The sequence below is a fragment of the Lutra lutra genome, chromosome 5 (assembly GCF_902655055.1).
Source record: "Lutra lutra chromosome 5, mLutLut1.2, whole genome shotgun sequence".
NCBI classification, from domain to species: Eukaryota; Metazoa; Chordata; class Mammalia; order Carnivora; family Mustelidae; genus Lutra; species Lutra lutra.
Genome location: NC_062282.1, coordinates 26,339,090 through 26,356,445, shown reverse-complemented (window position 1 = coordinate 26,356,445; position 17,356 = coordinate 26,339,090). Strand labels below are relative to the sequence as shown.

Genomic DNA, 17,356 nt, shown 5'->3' with positions numbered 1-17,356 from the left:
AACTATAATTTAGGCAGGTCTGGGAATTTGAGCACTCATCAAGACCAAACAATCCAGTAATCAGTAAATACAGACACACTGTATGTTTTTTTTAATCCAATAACAAGTAAGTATTAATTAAAATAGAGTCTTTTTCCAGAACTGCTATAGTGTTTGGTGTGAGGAAGCATAGGGAGATAATGACATTGAAGAACTTTCCATGAACATATATCTGATTCTTAGGGCACAATGGAGTGCCTGGGTGGCTCAGTCAGTTAAGCTTCTGACTCTTGGTTTCGGCTTAAGTCATGACCTCATGGGCCTCGGAATCGAGCCTCATGTGGGACTACATGCTCAGCGGGGTCAGCTTGAAGATTCTTTCCCTCTGCCCCTTCCCCAACTCACACACACTTATGCATGTGGGTGCTTCCTCTCTCTTTCTCTCTCAAGTAAATAAATCTTTTAAAAAAATCTCAGAGAAGACCCTTTACTAATGATAGACACTAAAACCTTGGTCTAGGTCTCGCTCCTGCCATAAAATTCTGTTTATTGCTTCTACTCAGGAGGAGAGGGGCCTCAGGGTCTGTGGCAAGCATAGATCTTTGCCTCCCTACATCCATTCTTCCTTCTTCCTTAGACAGGTTCCTAACTTGATTTGGGGTAACAGAGAGTATAGCTGAAAGCACACATTTTCTGGCATCCCTCACAGCTAGGAGTTGCAAATGATATATAGTAGAAGTTAATCAGAGGGGCCTCCAGAGAGACCTTCAAACAGGACTGAGTCAACTGAGGTAGCCTCTGTTTGTCTTTCATCTTTCGCCCTTCATCTTGCCTCGATTGAAGACAGCCTCCCTGGAGTCCTAGCCACCACCTTGTGATTTTTTTTTTTTTTTTAGATTTTTTTATTTATTTATTTGACAGACAGAGATCACAAGTAGGCAGAGAGGCATACAGATAGAGAGAGAGGTGGAAGCAGGCTCCCTGCAGAGCAGAGAGCCCGATGTGGGGCTCGATCCCAGGACACTGGGACCATGACCTGAGCCGAAGGCAGAAGCTTTAACCCACTGAGCCACCCAGGTGCCCCACCACCTTGTGATCTTGAGGATGGATGCTGTTCACTGAGATTAAGGGAGCCAAGAAACAGAAGCAGCTTGGGTCCCTGATAACCACCTTCTCTGCCCTGGAGGGCCCACCTGTGGACCTCCTACAGGTGAGAGGACAAACCTCTACATTTGTCTAAATCAGTGTAGTTGGCAGCCTTGGTTATTTGCATGCAGATGTAATTCCTAATACACCTACAGCCATTCTTGGGCTGTATTAGATGAAAGATGATTAATTTGTTAACAGAATGTATGGCCTAAACTTCTCTATAAAACGATACCAAGAGGGGCGCTTGGGTGGCTCAGTGGGTTAAGCGTCTGCCTTTGGTTCAGGTCATGATCTCTGGGTCCTGAGATCAAGCCCCTTGTTGGGCTCCCTGCTGACCGGGGTGCCCACTTCTGCCTCTCCCTCTGCCCTTCCTCCCCGCTCATGATCTCTTGCTCTGTCTCTCAAACAAATAAATAAAATCTTAAAAAGAAAAAAAAGGGGCGCCTCGGTGGCTCAGGTCAGGATCCCAGGGTCCTGGGATCGGGCTCGCTGCCCAGCGGGGAGCCTGCTTCCCCCTCTCTCTCTCTGCCTGCCTCTCTGCCTACATGTGATCTCTGTCTGTCAAATAAATAAATAAAGTCTTAAAAAAAAAAAAAGGAAAGAAAGAAAAGAAAAGAAAAAAAACTACACCAAGAAAAAATGTATAAACTTACCATTTTTAAGAACTATATATAAACATTAAAGTAAACTAAGACTAATAATATAGCTAACATTTATTAAACACTCATTATGTTTCAAGAAGTAGGTATCTCACACACATTACCTCATTTATTACTCAGCTTGATGCCATGAGGTAAGTACTATTATTATCTTTAAAAGAAACTAAGACCCATGGCGAAGGGCAGAGTTTCAATTTGCCAAGAGCTCAGCCTCTCCTGCAGACTGATACCAGAGCCCAAAGCCCGAGCACCCATGCTATAAAAGGTAAAAAAGAAAGGTCTAATCAGAAACACCAAGGATACTTTGCAAACTGTATAGAGTACACTGTATCACTATGCAATTTAATTTTCAAGAAGCAGAAAAATGGAACTCATGGAACAATACGTCTTAAAAAGTTGTCCCCAAATCACCAAGACTAAGTCATACGGTTATGACTTCTTACACAGTGATACCACGCAATGAGAAGGACACGGTATCACTTTTGTGGTATTCTTGCCAAATAAGTATAAACTCCTTCTAACCATGGGAAAACAACAGATAAATCCAAACTGGGAGACATTCTACAAAATAACAGACTCAACAGAACTGTCAGGTCATAAGTGACAAAGAAAGATTGAGGGAAGAACACAGATTGGTGAAAATTAAGAAGATACGACAGCTAAATGGATTGGATCCTGGAACAGAAAAAGATCATTAGGAGGAAAGGTAGTAAATTTCAAATAAGTCTTGTAGTTTAATTAGTAGTATTGTACCAGTGTTAATATTCTTATTCCGATAATTGAGATATGGTTATTTAAATTGTTAACACTAGAGGAGTCTGGGTAAAAGATATACATGAACTCTCTATATTATTTTTGCAAGTTTTCTATAAGTCTAAAATTATTTCAAAATAAATTTTTTTAAGTTTTTCAAAAATTACCTCTAAAAGGAAGTTAGGTCCAGATACAGAGTTGAATTTTTTCCATCTTTCAAGGAATATTCTTATGGTATATAAACTGTTCTAGAGCACAAAAACAATGGAAAGTGTCCCAATTAATTTTATAAAGCTAATATAAACCTGATATTAAAATCTGGCAATATGACCTCAAGGCAAGAAAACTACTGTCCAATCTCACTCCTGAATACAGACTCAAAAATCCTAACTAACATACTGAAAAGTTAAAATCAGCAATACGCCTATAAAAGTCCTCATGACAAAGTACACTTAATTCCAAGAATACTACAATGGCTCAATCTTGGGAAATTTACTAAAAGAATAGGTCAAATGTACTTGATAACATTCCCCACTCATTTCCAATTTTTAAAACCACACTTAATAAACTAGAAATAAAAGGAGACTTTAACATCTACTTCAATTCGAGAAGTCAGAAATTAAAAGATCACCATTGTTATATAAAACTCTGGAGGTTTTTGCCAATGCAATAAAAAAAAGAAAAATAAGATGTTCAACTGTCAAAATGGGGAAAAAAACTCTTGTTGCTGTACAAAAATAATATAAAGGGGCACCTGGTTGGCTCAGTGGGCTAAAGCCTCTGCCTTCGGCTCAGGTCATGATCCCGGGGTCCTGGGATCCAGCCCCACATCGGGCTGTCTGCTCAACGGGGAGCCTGCTTCCCCCTCTCTCTCTGCCTGCCTCTCTGCCTACTTGTGATCTCTGTCAAATAAATAAAATCCTTAAAAATAATAATAATAATAATATAAAAAGCTGTTGAGACAGAGGATTTAATAGGTGGAATTCTTGCAAAATAAATAAACAGAATCTCATAGATTTTCTATATAACAAGTACAGTTACAAAATGTAATGGGAAAAGAACGTGATCATAATAACAACCAGAAAACATAATACCTAAGAATGAACTAAAGAAGAATGGTACAGAACATAAATGAAGAAACTGCACAACGTTGCTTATGGATGTAAATGGAAATTCAAATGAATAAAAAATAATTGAAATGTTAGATGACATAAGGATACGGGAAAACAGACAATCTCAGAGTTTGTTGCAAAAGCGTAAAGTGGTAAAGCTCTTTAGAGGTCAACTTGGCAAGATCTATCAGAACTTAAAACTTTTGACCCAGAAATTCTACTTTAAGAAATTTATCTCACGGGTTATACGTAGGTATAAATGTTACTCAATATAGCATTGCTCTTCATAGCAAAAAGTTGCAAGCAACAAAAATATTGAAAAACAACAGACTGCTTAGGTAAAGACAGCATATCAGCATTATAAAATCCTATGTAGCCACCCTTAAAATAGTATCACTTTATTGAAAAATGTTTTTGTAATTTTTTAATAAAATAAGCAAGATGCACATATTTCTAAATATTATCAATATACTTTTTAGCTGCGTGGCAGAATTATGGTAACTTACCTTCTTCCTTATGATTTTCTGTTTCTCAAATTTTCTATAATACTCATGTATTGTAATTAGCAAAGAAAAGTAATACAAGCTTTACCCATGAATGCAAGGAATTCCCATACCTAATATTTGCACTGCACTGGCCCATTTATAATGTGCATTCAAATGCATTTTCTCCAAACAAACACTATGTTTGCATTACAACTTGCAAAACTCAGAATAAGTGTTTTTCATTTTCACCACTCCCTACCACTATCTCAGTGAACTCAATACCATAGCCAGTATTATAATTACATTCTGATCTGGGGTCAAAAAGTAAAACCACCACTTTGCTTATGCAAAGAGAAGGGGAAAGACAACCATGGCAGCATGGAGGAAAAATGGGTGTTTATCCTCTAAGCCTCAAATCTCCAATCTTATCCTCGACAGGAAGCAGGAGCTACTTTTGTTTCATCAACTTCTCTTTAGCCCTGTGAGAATTGTGTTTTATTATCTGTTTATGCACAATGCTCTATTGTTTGAGCTGATTGACTAAGCCAGGCTATCAGAGCAGGAAAGTGAGGTATATGCTTTAAGGTTTAGAGCCTGTCTCTCAGGAGCAAGAACAGGGAAGTAGAGCTCAGCATAAACAAGCCATTTGTGAAAGTAACACTTACGATTTCCTATAATTGCTCAGCTTTGAGCAGCCAATGTTCAGTGTTTGAGAAAATGTTCCACTGTCCTATGCTGTCTTCTTCAGAGAGAGCCTCAGTCACATATGGAGGAAATGTTCTGTCCTATGATCTTCATGGCCTTAAAAACACCCTCCATAATGGGAACACTGGGAACACCCCCAGATCCACTTTAAAGAATTATATGCTTTCAATCATATTTGTTGGTGGATCTCAAACTTCTGTATAGGGGAGGCTTAATGGGCAGTAATCTGGAATGAAGAGAGGCTGGAAGCAGTAGCTTTCAAAATGCTTTTACCTCAGTTTACAGTAATGGTTATTTTATTTTCACACTGCAGCCCATTACAAACCAATGTGTAACCTGCTTAGATGTATACACACATGCAATTATATTACCAAAGTAAGTTTTATGAAATACACTTGCAATGTGTGACACGCTTTTCTATGTCCTATTACATCAATATATTCTCATCTATTTCTATTAAACAGCATGCCCAAATCTCATTCAAATATTCCAACCGTCCGTCATGGTGGCATCCTGCAGCTGGAAACACGTTTGGGGGATCTTTAGGGCCTGGATTTATGACCATCTGGAGCTCTGCAGGGAGCTATGCTCACTCCCAGACAGTCCGAGGGCACCCCAAGTAGGAAGGATTTTCTTGCTCTGAGTTCTCAGAGAAGAAAAGCTTGAGAACTTAGAAGTCCTGGGAGTAGTCAGTATCACAAACTTCTAAGTTCCTCTTTATGGAACCAAGTCTATTGAGGTAATTCAAATTATTGGCTTTCTTAGGACCTCTTTTGACAGCTTGGAGGGGGTACCTAGAAATACAGTTACCATAGGAAGAGCTGTTGAAGAGCTCGATGTTGAAGAAGGCGTAGTCTCCACTGGTCATCCCGTGCTTGTACGCTGCCAGCATGATGCCCCGGATAGTGTCGCTGCTTGCACACATGATCACCACTGGGGAGGAAGGAACAAACAACACGCGTGAAACGCCCTTTCCCACAGGACAGCCAGGATGCAGAAACCGGGGGAGGGGAACATCTGACAAGGAACAGGGTACTAATAGAGCCCTAGAGCACCTCCTCACTCATGACTTACAAATCACAAAGGGAAAGAAGAGTAACATGACGGTGGAAAAAGTGAGCGGACACCAGTGTCACCGGGTGATGGAAGCCACCATCGCCAACCATGGGGCACACGCACAAATCTACACCCAGGACCAAAAAGGTCAAAATGGGCAACGTGAATCTAATCAGGAGAGCAGCCAAAAACCCAGCTTTGGAAATGTTCTAACCTAAAAAACTTCATGGAACAGAAAACTAAATGTGTGATCATGCATCTTAAAAAATAATAATATTAAAAGTTTTGCTAGAAGGGGCATTATTGAGACAACTGGAAAAATTTGAGTAAGTCTGTAAATTAGATAGCAGTATTGCATCTGTGTTAAAGTTTTTGCTTTTCATACTTACACTGTGGTTTTGTAAGTGAATGTCCTTGTTCTTGGGGAACACACACTTAAGTATTTAGGAGTAAGGGAGCATCATGGTCCTACTTACTTCTCAAATGGTTCCTAAAAAGGTAAGTGTGTGTGTGTGTGTGTGTGTGTGTGTGTGTGTGTGTATTTGAAGGTGGTAGGAAGGGAAGGAGAGGGGGAGAGATTTGGAGTGAAAGTATATAGAGCAAAACGTTACAACTGGTAACAGTCGAGGCAAAGGCTGTCCAGAGGCTTCTTACAATTTCTTACATCTTTTCCAAAAGTATAAAATTATTTCAAAATCAAGTTTTAAAAAAATACTTCAAAGATACCAGATTTGCCCAATATAAGCCAGTGAAGAATATCAACGGCCTTATGTCTTGCATAGCATGGAAAATACATTTTCCTAAGAAAGCAAGCTGAGTGGCTTTAGGGAGAACAGTTGTTTGGCAAATCTGAGGAGGCAGCGAGTGGTGTAAGTTTTCTGCAGTCTGAACGCTGAAACATTTTTCTCGAGCTGTCTCAACATATATAGGAAATAGTTAACAAGACTCCAAGTCCATCCTCATATTCTCTCCATTTATACCCACACTGTCAGGTCTGAGAAGCTTTAAGCAGCTCCAGAACCTTGTGGCCCACCCCATAAGAGCTACACCAGGCTGGTGTGAAGCAGGTGCCTGGTCGTTATCCAGTTAATTTGATCACTGTCGGTGGCCCCTGGTCCCCATGATGCAGACCGCTGTGTTTCAGTGCATACACAGAGAGAGGAGACCCAGAGGGTTCTGGGGGCTGTCCCCACATTATCACCATGCGCGCCAGCCCTCTGTGATATGACTGTTCTTTGTAAAAGCATGGGTGCTGAAAAACGTCAAATAAGCTCCAGGCTGGGCCAAGTCTGCCTTGGCAACCTGCACAGAAGGTCAGGGGCCTGTTGATAATTCATTTATTACACATGTTAATTCAGAGTGTTAGATCACGACTCTGACATTTCTTACTACACAAGGGCTCGCTGTGCAGGCTAACACTCTGGAGAACAAGATTTAACAATACAAAATTCCAAAAGGTCTGTTAACTATGGGAGTAGGTGTTGTTTGTGCCTAGAAATACTGTTACATATTTGGGTGAGTAGTCCAATTCCAAGACGCCTCAGCAAGGAAGCTTTGAAAGAAACTCTTCATCACTCATTATGACCTAGACCCTTGTTTCAGCTCTAATTCAATTCCAGTTCCTTAAAATGATTAAAAGAGCCATGCTGTCCCACAGAGCGGCCAATAAGGAAAAGGCTGAAGCTGGACAAGCTTGAAGAGTGCAGATTCCAAGAATGGGCCTCTACAGAAGGACCCTAGAGGCTCTAGCTGACTGTCCACCAGCAGCCCCCATCATTCTGTGATCATTTGATCAGAGTCCGGAGTCTGGCCCCAAACCCCCAGATATAGAACCTGATTCTGTCAGCACATAAAGAGTAGAGTCGTTGCTTAGAGGCAGAATCCCAATAATCTAACTCAGATGTTTTTAGATACTCTCAAATGCAGATTACTTCATTTCAATGGTCACAAACTCAAACACATTTGCATCAATATTTCCCTGGGCATGCCAGACAAGAAGCCAAATTGTAAGCAGTGCATGTCAGTGAGGATGGAATCCAAATCGGGGAAATTAGTCAAAGGATTCAGGTGTCCAAAGACATCAGGCCTTGGTAACCCTAAGCATCCATAGAAGTGCTAGTGCTTGCCCAGGACCTAACCGGCTGTGTCCTCAGCCTAGAGCAGAAGTTTCCCTAAGTCCTGTATGGGCTCTGCCTGACACTGCCCACTACCCACCGCCCATCACTTCTCTGTCTATTTTTACAGCTCTGGCCCATCTCCTTCTCCCTATTCCCATCAACACAAAGACCAAACCCTCTGACAGACGCACTCTTTCTTTAAATGTCAGTACCTGCTGGGACGGACCAAGAGAGACACAGAGCACCAGCGTGTCCAACTGAGCAGACTTCGATTACTTTAGATCTCATCCATTTTGTGTTGACCATGCTGTTAAACCCTTCTTTGTGAGAACTGGTTTTCAAGTTCATGGGCAAGATATTGTTTTTCTTGCATAAAAGAAGCCCATAATGCACGTTATGACCCAGCTGAAGTTGGAACGAGCACTTATAGACACTGGTGAAGCAGAATCCTTCTAGATTTGTAGGGTGTTCCCTAATCTCTTATGGCTGTTTCATTCATGCCTAATTCAACGGCAACTATTTTTAGCAACTTGCCTTTATACAATCTGTTAGAAGGTTTAAAATAGTTTTCACTGAAATAGGCTTCTCCTCCTACTCATGTTTCATCAGTTTATATAATAACTAATTCAATTACACACTTATTATAATAAGTACAACTGGGAAAAATGGATTTGGCAACAATTCCTGGAGAGTATATGGACAAGTGTGAGAAGCGTGTGGCCATAATCAGGAGAAGTATACAATGACCAGTGTTCACCAACAGTCAATAAAGCATGGGGAGCAAAAGAGAGCTACAGCTAATCCTGCAGGCTGTCTAAATGATGGTCAATTAAGACAATTTGTGCTGCATTTAAGTATAATTAAGTATACAAATACTTTTTGGTCAAATTGTTAAACTTGTAAAAGGAGCGATGATGGTGTGATTCTAGGTTTCTGGATGGACTGTTCATCATTCTGGTCTCTTTCTCTCTTTGCCAAAGACTTGTGATGTCCCATGGCATCCTCCACTATCTGACTCCCCTTGCCTTCTGGAAATGACTTTGCAATCACTCTAAGAATGAACAAGAGAAGTGCTAAGGGGTGGCTACAGAAGCCGCATCAAAGAACCAGAAATAGTCCACATGGCATACCTGAGTTAGGGATGATATCTTTTCCCCAGTATCATATCTCCATCTGGAGTAACCTCTAAGAGGGTGAGACTCCTTATCCCTCAACGTGCCTTCATTTATCTCTCTCCCTGCACCAAAGGAAAAGGAGTAAATTGTGGGATTGGTGAGTGAGTCTGAAAACAAAAATGGCATGCTGGATCCTTTCTTCCTTCCTCTTTTGGGTGTATGTCTGCTTGCAGAGGGCACATATTAAGGGAGAAGTAACAGTAAGTGGTGCATTTGGCAACAAATCTAAATCCATGTTTTCTGAAAGGTCTTATCAATAATAAAAACATGTTTTGGGGGCACCTGGGTGGCTCAATTGGTTAAACGTCTGATCTCGGGGTCCTGGGATCAAGCCCTACATTGGGCTTCCTGCTCTGTAGGGAGTCTGCTTCTTCCTCTCCCTTTGTTCCCCCCATTCATGCTTGCTCACTCACTGTCTCTCAAATAAATAAAATTTTTAAAAATATATATATTTTCATATTCTCCATCAGACTTTTGCATCCATTCTCCATTTAATTCTAAGCTTAAAAGAGAAAAGAGAGATTACTTTATGGAACCAAAGCAATATATGCCATGTGCTGCAAATTGAAAATATGATAGCAGAAATTAGAAACATTTAATAGAAATTTGGGAGGCAGTCAAAGAAATATCTAAATAAGAGTAATTTCTTTTTAAAAGACAGGTCGTAAATAGGAGAAAAAAGGTAAGAAAGGTAATTTCAATCCAGGAAGTCTAACATCCAAATCATATACATTCTAGAAAGACAAACAAAGAAAATGAAGGGGTTGAAAGAAATAATTAAATAAACTTTTCAGAACCAGAAGATATGAGTTTCTGAACTGAAAATGTGCACCCTCCAATACCCTGATGTGCATAAGGCAAGATACTGGCATGAAAGTACATCATAACACAATGTTAAAACATTGAGAGCAAAGAGAAAATTCCAAAAGTTTTCAGGAAAAAAACAATAGATAACAAACAATAAGGTCAAGAACCCAAATCAATTGAAGCTTCCTAGTAGCAATGTCGAAATTTATAAGACAATCCTTCAAATCCTGAAGGAAAATGATTTCCAACCTAGAATTCCATAATAATGCATAAGGGTAGAATGAAGACATTTTCGGTCATGAAATGCATCAACCGTTAGCTCTCACGCATCCTTTCTGAGAAAGCTCCTGAAGGAAGAACTCCACCAAAACAAGAACACAAACTAAGAAAGAGGAACACCTAGGGATCTAGTGTGAGAGAGAGAGGGGTAATGGGAGTTGCAGGGGTGTGTTAAAGAATACAGAGTGACAACTGTGCAACCTGCTTAGAAAATAACCAAACTGGAGCATCTCAGGGACTTACAATAGACAGTTGATGGATGATTTAGTTGTAAGTCCACAGAAACAAAGCAAACAAGAAAAAACCACCTTGTTTTTTTTTAACCCAAGGAAAACTAGGGCAATTCAGGAACTGTCATTATAATAACTGATACAGTCCAACTAAAAATAACATTTATAAGGCAATAAGGATATAGACACTGAAAGTTGAGCTAACCAAAAATTTTTACACAACCATTCTGAAAGGATGTCTGCAAAGAGAGCTTGATCATGTGGTTAATACACAGGAGAAGAGAACGAAATTATCATCTGCCACTGGGATGGCAGGAGAGAAACCCTCAAACTAAAATAATCAAAGTCACATGTTATTTAGAAGTCAAATACCTACGGAAATCGTTGCAAGAGTTAAAAATGCTTTCCTCTGGGAAGTGAGACATGGGAAGTACAAGGCAGCAAATGCTTGTTCCTAATAAGACTCGTACAATCTTCTGACTTCCTAATCTATATAACTGTATAACTAACTCCCATAAAATTAGTATCTTCAGAAAGAAAATTAGAAAGACTTCTTTCTGGCCATTTCTACACTATACAGAAATGCATTTCATTTGCAAAATAGAGATTGCACTTTTATTTTTATTGTTCACAAAGGCTCATCCACTCCAAAGACTTTCAGAGTATCCACACTGCAGCTTACAATGCTTCTTTTCCCCCTTCTGTGTGCTAGTTATTTTATACTTATCATGCATTCATTGCTTAAAAATTCTGCTGATCAACCATTTGGTCATTTACCCCAGCCTAAATCTAAAAAATAAGTGACTCTTGTCCTGATTAAATACTGTTGTCTCTATGGTTGTTAACAAGCCCACATCCATGACATATTAATAACTAAAAGGATAAATTTACTGTTCTCCATACAAAAATGTGTGTGTGTACCACTTCCAGTTCTGCGTTTCCTAAGATGCAGAGACAAAACAACTACTAGCTTCTATTGCTTGAAAGACTTGTCATACTTAAACTTATCTTTTTAAAAATAAATTTATTGTTGACTATAGAATACTGAGGGCTGTCATGGACTGTAGGATTAAGTTTTAAGTAAAGATCATTGTTTTTTTACTGATGTAGACTCAGGTGTGTGTATTTCAGTGATGCTCTATGTTGGCTAAGGACAAAGGATGGGGAATTTTTTTTTAAATTATTGACTTAGTGGTAAGTCCCTGAAAGGAATGATCAATGCCCCTCAGTTCTTCATTCTACAGTAAAGCACATAGCCAAGTGAAATTTCAGTCATATTATTACTTGAGGTGGTGACATTATCAGTTGTTACCCATTAAGAAATTCAAACATTTGTGATATGATTTTAAAGATGAAAATAAGTTCAGAAAAAGTGCTAAAAATGTTATCTCCAAAAGATGGGTCAAGGGGGACAGACACTCTCTGGTTCTATGATGTTTTATATGGAATTTTCGAGGACAAAACTGTGGTTAGTTAAGTTTTTAATATTTAAATGAGCACAAACGCAAACGCCAGATCAGCATGAAGAGGGCTGCTTCTCATCTGACCTCAGTGTTCCAGGAGGAGGAAATTCTGCCTCAGAGAAGGTAAATGCCTTGCCCCAGGCCATGCAGCAGCCACAGTATCTGCTCCTCCTGCCAAGGTTCTCTCCCCAGAGCATGGCCCCACCTCCGTAAGGGCGATTATCGTCATATATATTAAATAAGAATAACCAGTCTCAAACCTCGTGTTGACTGAGCATTCGGTATGTGCCTGGCCCTGTTCCAGCACATTCCGGGTGTTTGCTCACTTAACTCTCCCAGCATCCCCAACAGGGGCTGCCCCAACTCCTGACACTTCAGCTGCGGAGCCTGGGGTAAGAGGCTTAGGAGCAGCCCAGCCTCTTTTGCGGGGCAGGTGCTCTGCAAGTCAAATGCCAGGAAACCCCTGAACTGAAGCCCTTTTTAACACTTTAACCAGCTATGGCAAAGGAAGGGTGATGGGTAAAAGATCCCCAGAGAGAGCTGTGATCAAGCAACTTTCTCACCTGAGGGTGGGGAAATGGGGTGGGGGAGAAGCCTTAGGAGAGAAACTGTTTTGTTTTATATCTATGAATATTTATCCTTCTGCCTAGTCACTGTTGGAAATAGACTTTAGATTAAGAATGGTAGCCTCATCACCTGTAAACATACAGTTCAGCCCAGCAAACTTTCACCACTAAATTCAAACAAAAAAGAAAGAGAGGGAGGGAGGGAGGAGAAGCAGCAGCAGCAAAAAGACCTGAGAACAGGTATGAGGCTTCCGGAATTAAATTAATCCTTGGCACCAGACTGTAATCCAAGCTCTCGGAAGCCCCCAGGCCTACCTGGGCACTGGCGTCCCCCTACCCCTTGCCTCAGCCACACCATTGTGAGGCTGAGGAGGCTGGTGGCCCCATCTGCCCTCATTGGGGCCGACTGCTCCCCTTAGGCCATGATCTCAGGCCCTGTGTGCGTGGGTTGGTCACCGCCAGCATTCAGACCTTCAGGGCTGTGGCAGCATAGACGCGTTGGCAGACCACACCTCGCGCCCCCAGGATGACACCTCCCCCCAGATCTTTCTGCCCTGAAAACCAGGCCCTGGAAATGCCAGCCCGTCGAAAGCCCAGAGCTGAAGTTTCAGGTTCCAGGGACACAGGGCAACCTGAGGTCTACGGGGCTCTGCCGTAACCTGGGGACTGGGAGAGGGGAAAGAAGTAGATGTGGGTTTCTCCACCGGGCTTGGGGAGTCCGCAGCGGTTGGACACAAGAGCCTTTTCTCATAATCAGCAAAACCGGCACCCCGCTGCTTGTCTGGCAGGGATTCCGCGAAGACAGCCTGGATTTCAAACGCTCAAAACTTGGCCATGCACCCCAGTGTCAACACATTCCGCCTCTTCTCTCTAAAGAGTGCGTTCACTCCCCAGTCGGAGTGCCCAAACTGGGCAAAGGGGCAGCCACGAGCCATCCCCCAGCGACCTTCTGCCCACTCTCACCTGTTCCTGAGACTTCTAACTTCCGGTTGCCCTGTGTCCCACGGTCACAGCGCCCAGGCGCCTGCCCGTGCCAAGTCATGGACTAGCCCTGTGTTTGGCTCAGCCCTTCTCGCCAGTGACCTCCCCGCGCAGGGTCTTGGCGAGCTTCGCCCGACTGCACGTTGACAATCCAGGCGCCTGCGCGCCCAAAGCGGGGAGCCGAGGAGAGTTCCCCGAGCACTGTTCACCCCAAACTTGACACCAGGAAAGAGGAAATCGCACTATGCTGGGATCTCAGCCCACCTTCACGCAGCCTACACTGCAGTAAAACCCGAGCGCACTGGGGTCTTCTGCCATTAGGTATCCGCGACCACCCGGTTCTCCTCCGGCTCCCTGCTCCCTGTAGCCGGAGCCTCCATCCTCAGCCTTGAGCTTTGTCCGGTTTGGTACTTATTCAAGCTCCCTCAGACCCGGGGAGAAAACTTGGGGCTCACGTGCAAAGGATATAAAGCGACCGCTTCCCCAGCGGGCGTTCTCGCAAAGCCTCGCTCAGGGCTTAAGGACCTAGGTGCCGAACGCGCGGGGTTTGGGGGGAGGGGCGGGTAGTGAGTGTCGCTTGGGTCCAGACACAGCGAGGCATTTTTGGTGGAAACCACAGAGGCTCGATTACAAGGGCCACGAAAGAAATGAGAAGGGCGAAACAATGACCTTTTAAAAGAAAGCTAGGATTTGCGGAAGGTGCAGCCAGGGAAACTCGTAGAACCAAGCCAGCCAAGTAGCGGCTAGCCAGCTGTGGAGAGAATGCATTTGCTTCCGCACTGGGAGCGGGCGCACGCTGGTAAAGGACTGAGCAACAAGTTCTCTCTGGCCTCGGGGCGCTTTCAGACCCTGGTTGCTGCAGGACACCGAGAGTGCGCCGCCAATCTCCAGCCTGGTGCCGGCGAAGGAAGAGAAGAGGAGAGGAGGAAAAACCAAAGCGATTTGACAGCACCTGTCAGACCCGGGCACTCGGGAGCTGCAGGCTCAGACGCCCCTCCCCCAGGCTCTGCTATCTCTCTCGGTCCTCCGCATTCACCCCGCGACGGCTAAGGGCGATGGTCAAAGGTTGTCGCAGCCAAACAGCGCACACCCGGGCGAATCCCTGCATGCACGTCCTCCCCGGGTCCTCGGTGCAGGGGGTACCGTAGGGTTCGCAGAGGAGCGGACGCGTGTGTGGGGAGACCCGCCGAGGGCGGTGGGGTTAGGGCCGGAAGCCGGGGGTCGCAGTCCTGCTCACCTCGCTCACTGGCCTGGATGTAGCGCACTATGTCGTCCAGGTCCAAGTCTTTGGTCTCATCGAAATTGTAGGCGGATGTGTGCAAGCCCTCCTCCTGGAAGACCTCGTGGACCCCTTCGAGGGTGAAGTAGCAGTTCCGCTCCAGCTTGTCGTCGCTGTAGACCAGTGCGGCGCGGCTCCACTGGTGGTGGCGGAATAGGGCGAGCATCATCTCACCCATCTTAGCGTATGCGGGTGCCACGCGCGTGAGGTGCGAGTACTCGGTGTCCTTGTGCTGGAAGCCCGCGGCCAGTGCCCCTGCCGACAACATAGGCAGGTCCCAGTGCGACGCAAGTCGGGCCACCGGCGCTGCTGCGTACTCGCACACCGGCCCCAAGATGAGATCGGGCTTGGCGCCGCGTGCCTCCGCCACGCGGTCCACCAGGCTGAAAAGTGCGCGGTTGCCGCAATCCGAGTCTTCGTAGGCCACCTGGAAGCGAGTGCCGGGTGGCAGAAGCCGCCGCTCGGTCCCGTTGCCCTGCACGCTGCGGAGCGCGTATTCGATGGCCGGCCGCACCCGGGCCAGGGAGAACAGGTATGAGTCGTCCTGGGGCAACAGCACCAGCACCTCGATCTTCTGCGGCTGCAGCGCCTCTCTCTCCCGGCGCCCTCCGCCGAGGCTGGCGCCCCCGCCGCCACCGCCACTGGTGCTGCCGACCAGCAACGCCCAGACAAGCAAGACGCACGCGGAGAAAGTGAGCACGAGCAGGGACGGCATGGTGCCGCAGGAAAGAGCCTGCCCTCGCTGCTGACTCGCCCTCTGCCCCCCACCCACCCTTCCTCTTTCCTCCCCACTCTTCTCTCCGAGGTCCCTGCGCCCCCTTGGGCGCTCTAAGAAAATAGAATACCCCCTTCACCAGAAGACAGAGGAAGAGTCCTTCTTTGCAGTGTCACTCGTTTAAAAAAGAGAGAGAGAAAGAAAAGAAAAAGTTCACCGCGTGTAAACCTGTACGCCTGTAATATATTTATATATTCGCCCTCCTTTTATATATACTTATATATAAAATATATATATATATATTTATATATACTATTTTGCTTAGAGGTGGCTTCTTATTTGGGCGTTGCTAAGATTGCTTTTGAAAGCGTATTTGTAAAAGAAAAAAAAGTTAGACTTGTCCAAGTGCTTGTAATTGACGGTGCATCTCCCCCGCGTTTGATCTCATTGATTCGCGCCGGTTCCTGGATCCATAGCCCGCGTTTAAATAGCGTGGCAGTCGCGGAGCCTGTTACCACACAAGGCGCTCCCAGGCTGGGCTTGTATTTCCAGCGGGTGGGGTGGGTGGGGGTGGGGAGTGGTGGGGGCTGGGCTGGGGAGCCTCTCATTAACATTCTTACATCAGGGCTCCTCCCCACACCCCTACCTTCCCACCCCTCCCCGGTCCCTAACCCCAACAACTCCCAGCCAGCCCCTGCCTTGCCCTTAAAGCCGCAGTCGCCCTCGTCCGCACCGGCGGGAGCCCCCACCACACCGCACACCCTCTGGGGTCCCCCGCCTTACCCTGGCCCCGCACGCGGCAGCGCTTTTTCCAGCTCCAGGCTTTGAAAAGGGAAACATGCTTGAAAGTAAATGAGCGCAGGCACACACTGTGCAAAAAACAACAGGATTAGAGGAAGGGGGTGGTCCTAGAAATTTGTAGTTTCCTTGCAAAAATCCGTAAATCCCGCTCACTCTCACCTCTTTCTCACTCCAGCCAAATTCCCTCCTGACGCGCCAACTCGGGGCAAGCACCCGACCTTCCCGGTCCCCTGGCGCAAGGTCAGGCAGGGACCAAGGTCCCAGTACGATGGCTCGGTGGAGGACCTCGAACTCCCAGCTAACCCAGGCGGTACTTGGACCCCTCCCTCCCCCTCTCTCTCCTGCCACGCACCCGCGTCCTCCCTCTGGGCCTCGCGATTCGCGCTGGAGTCGCCCCGCTTCCAGGAGTCCAGTGACCCCACGCGAAGACCCTCAGCCGGCGAGTGGCAAGCAGAAATGCGAAACTTGTTGCTCCCGGAGGCGAGTGAAGAGTTCGGCTTCTGGAGGTGGCGAATAGTATGAAGAGCATCTCCGAGGCGTCCTCGAGGTTTTGTTTGCCAAACCAGGTAACCAAGAGACCTCCCTAAATCGTCACCTGAGGGTCCCCTGGGTGCAAGAGCACCCTGCGTTCCAACCGCTTCTCCTCCGGGTCGCGGGAGGCACTGTGCTCACGGTTCTGCACTGCCGAGAAAGATCCTGTGTCCGAGACCTACTCTAGCCTGGTCACAGCCACAACAGCAGTGGAGACAAGGATGGAAACGGCCGTGAAGTCCGTGGTCAGAGGGAACCCACGGGATACCCTCTGCGCTACAGGGCAGCTCCAAATGGAACTTGAACCACTGAACGTGACAACACTCCGAGGTCATCTGCAGTGCGAACGTGCTGCATTAGACTGGGGAATTGTGATACTTAAGCGCCGCAAATTAAAATAAATTGAAAATGTTTTTAAATGGTCTTTCATTAGACTGTGTCCTCGAATTTCCAACAGTCTTAGACCAACGCCCTCTTTCGGCAGAAACTTGCAGCCAACTGTTATCACCGATGT

At 45.1% G+C, this 17,356-nt stretch overlaps 1 protein-coding gene across 3 annotated transcripts in view; it reads right to left on the bottom strand.

Annotated features, from left to right (window-relative positions):
* Positions 1–15,510, bottom strand: part of NPR3 (natriuretic peptide receptor 3) — a 67,912-nt gene extending 52,402 nt beyond the window's left edge. For 2 of the 3 annotated variants that reach the window (XM_047730700.1, XM_047730701.1), the window contains exons 1-2: positions 14,754–15,510; positions 5,653–5,775 (exon numbers count right to left, since the gene is read on the bottom strand). In XM_047730700.1, coding sequence (XP_047586656.1) covers positions 5,653–5,775; positions 14,754–15,510 — 880 coding nt within the window. Of the gene's footprint in view, positions 1–5,652; positions 5,776–13,498; positions 13,690–14,753 lie in introns of those variants that run through there. The other variant, XM_047730702.1, reaches the window with a different exon arrangement.
* Between the last annotated feature and the right edge of the window lie 1,846 nt (positions 15,511–17,356).